The sequence below is a fragment of the Hordeum vulgare genome, chromosome 4H (genome assembly GCF_904849725.1).
Source record: "Hordeum vulgare subsp. vulgare chromosome 4H, MorexV3_pseudomolecules_assembly, whole genome shotgun sequence".
Lineage (NCBI taxonomy): Eukaryota > Viridiplantae > Streptophyta > Magnoliopsida > Poales > Poaceae > Hordeum > Hordeum vulgare.
The window spans coordinates 169361115-169370231 of NC_058521.1; the positions used below are offsets into that span (position 1 = coordinate 169361115).

At 43.7% G+C, this 9117-nt stretch overlaps 1 protein-coding gene and 1 long non-coding RNA gene across 2 annotated transcripts; both read left to right on the top strand.

Annotated features, from left to right (window-relative positions):
• Positions 1–4146: 4146 nt before the first annotated feature.
• On the top strand, positions 4147–4491 carry LOC123446288. Its single transcript, XR_006631294.1, has 3 exons — positions 4147–4191; positions 4294–4332; positions 4428–4491. It is a non-coding gene; the product is annotated as an uncharacterized LOC123446288 (long non-coding RNA).
• A 415-nt stretch (positions 4492–4906) lies between these two features.
• On the top strand, positions 4907–6084 carry LOC123450381 (DNA-directed RNA polymerases II and IV subunit 5A-like). The gene is made up of 4 exons (XM_045127666.1): positions 4907–4936; positions 5048–5230; positions 5321–5465; positions 6053–6084. The coding sequence occupies exons 1-4, from the start codon at positions 4907–4909 to the stop codon at positions 6082–6084; spliced, it is 390 nt and encodes a 129-aa protein (XP_044983601.1).
• The last annotated feature ends 3033 nt before the right edge of the window (positions 6085–9117 follow it).

Consider the following 9117-nt stretch of genomic DNA (forward strand, 5'->3'; position numbering starts at 1 on the left):
TGCCATCTGTACTTAGACCAAGCCATAAGTTCCTTGGGTCATCTGCAAAGTCCGGCCACTCCCTCTCGATTTTCCTCCACTGCGACCCAACTGCGAGGTGTCTCAACTTTTTCCCGTCTTTCTTACGCTCGTCTTTGTGCCATCGCATCAACTTGGCATGCTCATTGTTTCTGAACAGACGTTTCAATCGTGGTATTATAGGAGCATACCACATAACCTTAGTAGGAACCTTCTTCCTGGGGGCTCGTCATCGCCCTCAACATCACCAGGGTCATCCTGCCTGATCTTGTACCGACTTGCAGTGCGTACTTCTCACCGCGGTACAGGATGCAGTCATTAATGCATTCATGTATATCCTGCACATCTAATCCAAGAGGGCAGATAGCCTTCTTTGCTTCATACGTAGTCTTGGGCAATTCGTTATCCTGTGTAAGCTTCGGCTTCAATATTTTCAGTAACTTCTCAAATCCATTGTCAGATAAACCAGTTTCTGCCTTCCATTTCAACAGTTCCACTATGGTATCGAGCTTTGTGATGCCATCTTCGCAATTTGGGTACAACAACTTTTTATGATCCTTTAGCATGGCCTCCAACTTCAGCTTCTCCTTTTCTGTATCGCATTCTCTCTTTGCATCAGAAATGACCCGACCAAGACTATCAGCGGGCTCATCCGATGCGGGTTGTTCTTCACCTCCTTCTTCTTCCTTATCTCCCATTATAGTATCACCGTCTTCTTGAGTGAACATATGATAGTTGTCATCATCATCTTCTTCTTCATTGTATTCCATCGTAACCCCTCTTTCTCCGTGCATGGTCCAACAATAATATGTGGGCATGAAACCTCTCTGAAGCAAGTGGAGATGAATGACTTTCGCGCTAGAGTACTCCTTCCCGTTTCAACAACCAACACATGGGCAAGGCATAAAATTATCCACTTTGTTTGCCTCAGCCACATCGATAAATTTATGCAGGCATGCTGTAAATCCGGAACCGCGTCGTTCGCCGTACATCCATCGCTTCCGTGCATCGATCTAGCATCATACCTGAATAGTGAAATGACCACCGTACATTGACACATGCAATATTTTTGTATCAATTACACATGAAGAAGGTTGCTAACGTCGGTCGAGGATACCATTTCGTGTGAACTTTAGTGTGACTCGGTCATTGATTAGTCCCAGTTCGTAATGTACTCCGAAGTGCGCCGGTCACCGTACATCCATTAGCGGTTCATCTCTATAATGAAATTAAGTATATCAAAAAACCATTACAGAACATCATGAATAAAGAAATGACCAAATCAATACAAGTTCATCATCACATTAAAACCAAAGCTCAGTAGTGATCAAACGTTATTATTGCAAAAATAAATACATAAAGTTCTCTCATAAAACAACATACAACTATGTAAAACATTTAAATGCAACAACAAATGCGATCAAAATTGCAACTAAGGTAACAATTGACCCAACAACATAATGATACCAAGCCTCTTTATCAATGGCATATTTTCTATTATTCCTAATCTTCAAGCGCATTGCATCCATCTTCAAGCGCATTGCATCCATCTTCAACAACATCGCATCGACTTCATCTTGCGATCATCGATGACATCGGCAACATGCAACTCCAGTTCCATATTCTTGTCCTCAATTATTTTTCAATTTTTCCTTCAAGTATTTGTTTTCTTTTTCAACCAAATTTAACTTCTCGAGAAGAATTTCTATCTGGGTTGGAATTTCCGGTTGACATACCTCCTAGATTAAAAAATATATGTCACGTTGGTCGTCATAATTGTCATAAACAATAAGTAAAACAAATAGTTATAAAAGATAATATATACCACATCTGAATCATAGACAGGACGAGGGCCGACGGAGGCGGATACCAAAACCATCGTACTCTATAATAACAAAAAATAATAAAAGTAAGTAATTTATACAAGTATGTATCTAAATCATACAAGTAAGAATTTTTTTTCTTTTCGAAAGAAGACAAGAACAAGAGGCTCACCACGGTGGTGCTCGCGATGAGATCGGCGCAGGGCGATCGACAACGGTGAGGATGGGCTCGGGACGGCACCCTACACATGTGCAGACTCTAAGAAGTTAATTTGAGCATTTCAAATGAGCTAAACTAGCAATGACATATGAAAGGATGAAGTAGCTAACCTTTTAAAACACTTGTGGAGTTGGTGCACGGCCAAACCTAGACAAATATTGAGGAAAATGGAGTTTGGAGGTCGAGTTTGGAGAGGAGAAAGCTTAACTAGTGTGGCTCGGGCATTTCATCGACCACGTCAAGTGCATAAACTAGAGTGACAAGGGTGGCATGGCATGGGCACACTTCAGCCAAAAAACAGAGGAGAGTGTGGGCAGGAGCGACGGTATATATAGGCAGAGCTTTAGTCCCGGTTTTTGTTTAAAATCGGGACTAATAGCCTATCCTTTGGTCCCGGTTCGTGCCACAAACCGAGACTAATGCTCCGCAGTACGCCACGTGTGAATCGCTGGATCTTTAGTCCCGGGTTTTTCCCCGAACCGGGAATAGTGAGGTGAACCGAACCGGGACCAATGTCTGGCATTGGTCCCGGTTTTGATTTGAACCGGGACTAATGGTCAGGGCCGAAAGACCCTTTTTCTACTAGTGCAACAAGCAGGACGAGGGGAGGACAAAAAAGAGTGGTGAACTCCATGTGCATGAGTCAGGGCGTCAGTTGTTGGATCAGAGGCTGGAAAAACACACGCGATCACGGAGGCTGTGAACGAGAGGAACACGAGCACAGAGACAACGATATTTTGCGAGGCACAACTATCGTCCTCTTTTCTGTCTTTTCCGTTCTTTTATTTGTTGACATCTCCCCTAATAATAAAGCACCGATGGCTTCTACCGTCCGTCGTGGCAGTTTTGCAAAAACGCCCCCTGCTTTTCCAAAATCAACCCGCGGTCCTTCAATAAGTGAAAAAAACATTTCGTCTTTTAAAAAAACCTCTGTCCTCCACAGGTCCAGGGATTGGGTGGATCCGATCTGGCTGAGGAGGAGGCCGGTTCGTCGACGGCGGCTCCGGCGCCGGCTAGCGGCGCGGCGGTGGTCAGAGGTGGAGGCGAGGCCGAGGGGCGCGTGAGGCGGCCCGATCTGGCGGCGGGCGCAGCACACCATGCGGCGAGGCGGCGAGGCTGGAGGCGCAGGCGCGTGGGGCGGCGAAGTCGAGCGCGGGCGGGCAAGATCCAAATCCGGCGGCCCGAGTCAACTTCACCGCGTCGGCACGACTCGAATCCCCGCCCTGATGCCTGCTTGCCGCTGGACGGGGGAGGCTCCACTCCTCTCACTTGCCGCTTGCCACGGGCATCGATTGTGCGAGGGGATCAATCGATGTGGAACCCTCGCGCTCCGCGGGCCACGGCGAGCCCGGTGCAGCGGCATGGGTGACGGTCAAGGAGTGGGGAGGCTCCTCCGGCTCCGCGCTCTCCTGCACCGCCGTCCTCACCGCCTCCGCCTCCTCCCTCACCTCCAACAGGTGAGGCCTCCCTCCTGCTCGGTTCCTTCGTTTCGACCCACTCTCATCTCACGCGCGCTCACCGTCCCAGGATCGGCAGCCGGTGGGGGTGGATCGGCAGCCGCGTGCTGGGCGCCTTCGTGCCCGAGGTGAGTCAGTCAGCTTGAACTGAATGGAGATGGAGAAAAATTCTTCTAGCGAGCGCCTGACTGTCCAATGTACATCGTTAGATTCGAGTCTTCTACTTGCAGCAGCTTTGGCTAGAGGCAAACACTCGGTGAGAAAGTGGCTTGCTTGAGCTGAAATATGTGTGTTATCTTAGCTGCAAGAACTAGAGCAAGAGCTTCAGACTGAAGAGAGGAATTAATAATAGGAGCCAATGCCTAAATCTGAATCTGTTGTTCAAATTTTCCATCTGGAATATCTATAAAAAGACCAACTCCTATAGCTTTAGCAGAAGACCCCATTCCAGGGATCTTGGAACATCTAAAGGCCGCATCCGAGAAGACTTTAACACCTGATTTTGGTGGGGTTTCACAACACATGTTAGCATCCAAGGGGGGAGGGGTGGTGTGCAGTTTTTTAGACCGTTTCACCTATGGTAACTCATCAGCGAGGACTCTCTGATTCGTAGGGCTTTCCTGGTAGTGTCACTCCTGACTACGTCCCATTCCAGATGTGGGATACCTTACAGGTAAATCACTTTTCTACAATAACTGTTTGCAAGCTTGTTGGACCCCCAAACTACTTGGTCTTCAGTTCTTATATATGCCTTATCCATGGCTCTTTGTTATAGGGGCTCTCGACATACATCCGTGCAATGTTGTCTACTCAAGTAAGCTTGGCAGTGTTGTGTCTGTTCATCTTTGCTTTGTGTTTATGTCTCATCGTTTCCCGGTTTAAATGGAATGCCACCTGAACTAGCTTCAGGCCCTTTTAGGTGCCATTGGCGTAGGTGAGAAATCTGCTACAGTCATAGGTGCCACTTTTCAGGTAAATTTGCTCCACCAATCTCCATATATATGATTCTTACATAGTATGCCTGGGCTTGCACACTTTCCTAGGTACTAGCAGATAACTTACGAATTATCTCATGAACATGTATGAGCGCCCCCCCCCCCCACCCCCACCCCCCTGAAAAACTGAATTTTGGATACTAATAAAGCACGGTGATATTCTTGGTTTCGTCCCGCATCTGACCCTACGTTAAGTGTATTATAGTGCATGATTTCTGTAGCTCTTTCTCATGAAACTTCCGTTCCTGCAATTGTTGCAATATTGATGGGCATTCTATTGTTTTATAGGGTATACTAGATGCAGCAAGACGTGCCTCGGCATTTGTTCCGGGTGATGACGTCGTTCACAAGTTATTCACAGAGCTTGCATATCGCTACAAGTAAGTTTTACCTATGTTATGGGTTGGTTTCTATTTTGGTTTGGTTAGCATGCTCAAAAGAACCTCTCAAGCTATATATATTATGTATCTTTGTTATTTTCTACTTATATCTAGGGCGTCGACTGATTGACGGTGTTGGCAATGCCCCCTCAAGATCTACATCTTCTTCCCGAACGAGCCCAAGCCCGGCGTGAAGACGGTCAAGAGCTACGCCGAGAAGATGAAGCAGGAGAACGTGTACAATGGCGTACTCGTCGTGCAGCAGGCGCTGACCGCCTTTTCCCGCAACTTGCTGCTCGGGTTATCGCAGGAGAAATTGCAGCTCGAGGTCTTCCAGGTCGAGCTCTACATTCATGCCTCGTGCTCGTATGACTAATATCCAGTGCTTCTCGCCATGTCTGATGTTTAATGTAGCCCTGTCCTGCAGGAAGGGGAGCTTCTTATAAACATTAAGAATCATGATCTGGTTCCTGAGAACGTGCTCCTCACAAAGGGGCGGAAGAAGACGCTGTTGGAGAAATACACTGTGAAAGAAACTCAGGACTTACAAATTTGCGAACCCTTTGCCCACTGTAACCGACCTGATATTCTAATCGATGCAAGCATGTCATTTTGTGAAATGTATTTCTGTTTGAGCCATGCAAGTCTTTGATAATCATCTGAGAAAAAACAATTATATAACTATAAACCATGACACTTTATTCCAGTATACCTTCATGTACATATTCTAGATGGCAGTGTTGGGAGGACACACATTATTAATTTGAAAGAAAAGGCTCCCTCTACTTCCTCAAGCTATATCTGTTAGTTCATATTCATAGTGTAATCTTTAGAAGGTCTTATATTTAGGAACGAGGGAGTAATACTTATTTAGCTATAAAATGATGTTTACAGTTTATAAGCTAGCCCTTCTTATTATATTTCAGAAGATTGATAATCCCCATTACATTACTACAATGGTGTAATATGCAGAACCTGAGTTTTGGTTGCCAAGCAAATTTTTGTGTACTTCCATTTTAATTGCCAATACTTTCCATACTTGCATATTTCTTACCCACCTTATGACATTGTTTGACTATTATAATTTCCTTTTCATTGATGGTAATGGTAAAAATAAGAATATGCTGCTTTCCTACACGCACATGTTATGTTTGACCAGCTGACTTCTGGATGGTTTATGGTATTTTGTGAGGTTATGCAACACTTGGGCTCTATAAAATTAGTGTTATATGTTTATTAGATGAACTAGACAGAACCACAAGATGCCGATTTGGATGAGCCTTGAACACGAACATGCAGTTTTTAAATACAAAATGTATAGATGCGATGTGTTTTTTCTCCCGGTGCAACGCACGGGCATATTTTACTAGTAATAAACAAAGAGATTACAAAGCATGCGTAACAGCCAGACGACTGGGCCGACTCCAACGCCACGATCCATCCATATCGTGCCATCCCACGATTGACTTGTTGATCATGGCTAACAAACTACTTCTACTTACGTGCAATGACTCGAAGTGCACGTACACACCCATCATGTGTGTACACGTACGTACTAAATACATGCAACTAGCACATGGACCACCATGATGTGATCATGTCTAACAACCTAACCTAGCTGCTAAAAACAAGTGTATATGCATGACACAGTCAGCAGTCAGCACGGAACAAGGAACCGTCAAAGAGATGGACGTGACGGCCTCTCTCTAGGATCTATTCCCTACACTAACTCACTTTTAATTTTCAATCATTTGTGTTTGAAGAATGATTTAAAATGTCATTAAGAATTACTCAAAATGTCCTTCAGCCACAACAATTCTTGAGTTGCTAGCGTTGCATGACTCTGTTTCTAAAACTTATGTGCATCTATCTGTACCATCTGGCGTAGTTTCTCTAGAAATACTGGTTGCATCTGAATCTATAGGAATTGCAGTTGCTCCATTGTTACCCTCTATAGTCTGAGCCCAATCAAACTTAGACACAATCTCCAAAAGACATCACATTTGGTGTTACCATCTTTTAAGTGAGGTGTTCAAATTAACTCTAAGTTCATTGGTTTGGTGGACAAGGATTTGAATCAAAATTAATGGAAAAACTAGGCAACCCAAAGTGCAAAATCTTAGCCTGGCTAGTTATCAACAATAGGATCTGGACGGCTGACAAACTGCACCGCCGCGGATGCCCGAACGGCAACCTATGTCCGCTCTGTCAACAAGTTCAGGAAACGGCGACCCACCTTCTCTTCCAGTGCCAATACACTATTCGGGCTTGGGACATGATTAAAACTTGGCTTGCTCTTCATGATGTACAACCCAACGATTGAAGGGTTGTGTACTTTGTTACGGACTGGTGGAGTCAGAATGACACTAAGAGGGGCCCGTCACGAAGGTCGCTCGTCTCCCTGATGATACTCATCCCCTGGGAAATATGGAAGGAGCGCAATGCGAGAGTTTTTTGTAACATGGTCGTATCGGCGGGAGTGGTGGTCCCCAAGATCAAGGAGGAGTGCTCGCTTTGGAGCTTAGCGGGTGCGAAACATTTGTGTAATATCATGCCACGAGAGTGATGTATCTTATTTGTCCTAGGGCCTCAACTCTTAACCTTCTTTCTGAGTCAATGCAAATGGCAAATCTTTTGCCTTGTTTCAAAAAAAAGTTAACTCTAGATTCCTATGTTTGCTGAAATGTCGCTTTAGGTAATTGCTATTCGTTCAAACATTACAATCAAAACTTCAATTCTTCCAACTAGTGCGTCCCTGCTCATTGGACTCTACTTAAGTTACAAAGAGTAAAAAACACATATATGGTAAGATATGACATATTAGCTGTTATTTGTCTAATGTTTATCAAGGCAATTATGAATGGATATGATTCTAAAACTGTTTTGTTAAAAAGAAACTTTATAAAGTGCAATATAATCCCTCTATTCCTAAATACTTATTGTTGAGAAGAACTGGATTAGTACTCCTCAACAACAATTATTATGGTATACAGGTAGTATACACCAAGCAGAAAGCCAAAATATGACAACTACATTTATCTTGCGGGTCAAAATCAAGAAACTAATATGTTGAGTATATCTATTCAGGTATCTTGGTAAGCAAATAAGGCCAGTTGTGGTTCATATCTTGTATTCGCATTCACCGTCCTTCATTGTTCGTAGTTATCCCGAAACATTTTTCTCAGTTTGTGTCCGTCGTACATTCATCCTTTTTAAAACAAATAATATTAGCATCATTTTTTTAGAAAAGGAGGATTCCCTTCGGCCTCTGCATCAATATGAAGCATTTAACCACTTTATTAAAGGGTTCCGAACAAGTTCTAAAGGAGTAGAAAAATAATCTAAAATAAGTTAGAAGATGACACAACCGACTAGCATAGGCCTAGATGCCTAACCATCTATCGTATTACTAGACCGTCATCCAAACTGGTTGTAGATGTCCCGAGCTACCATCTTCCATCGGATAGACCGAGTAACCAAAGGCTCCCTGGTTTTCGCTGGAGTGAGTAACGACCATGTATGGATCAACGCTCATGCCCTCAAAGTACCTGCAAAAATGTATATGTGTTTGTGTGTTAAAAGTCATGTCATTCCTGCAGTTCAATATAGCCCAAAACAATGCACATACTCCTATACGAATATGTCTAGCAATAACTATGTCCGCTCCATTTAGCTACGTCCCAAACAACGTTTCAATGCATCTGGAGGTATGATATTGAAGGGTATACGAACTGTTTGCCATAAAAAATTTGCTAGCGGACATTGGAGAAAAATGTGTTTGATTGTTTCATCATGATCACAAAAGCTACATCGTTTACTTCCCTCCCGCTTGTGCTTTGCCAAATTATCCTTAGTGAGAATCACCTCCTTGTGAACAAACCACATGAAGACTTTGATTCGTAAGGATACTTTGACCTTCCATATATGAATCGACTTGGGGATTGGTGTTGTGTCAATAGGGTTTAAATACATCGATTTTACTATAAAGATGACATTAGCTGTTAGGTTCCAATGAAGCCTATCGGACTCATCCGATAACTGGACACCATGAGTCTTCTGACTAAGTGTAACCAAGCCTATCATCGATGACGTATTAAAGCTCTTCAGAATTGAATATTTAGAGGAGTAGATTTTAATATTGTGGCGATGTACGCCTCCTTATGTTGCACAATATTATATACATATTAATATTGTATGGCTAGAGGCGACTCCCGCAACCACGTA

Bases quoted from the DNA above. Each gene is read 5' to 3' on its own strand.
- LOC123450381 (XM_045127666.1), top strand. From the start codon at position 4,907: ATGTTATGGGTTGGTTTCTATTTTGGTTTG. The intron at 4,937-5,047 runs GTTAGCATGCTC...TGCCCCCTCAAG, and splicing joins TTGGTTTCTATTTTGGTTTG to ATCTACATCTTCTTCCCGAA. The intron at 5,231-5,320 runs GTCGAGCTCTAC...CCTGTCCTGCAG, and splicing joins TGCAGCTCGAGGTCTTCCAG to GAAGGGGAGCTTCTTATAAA.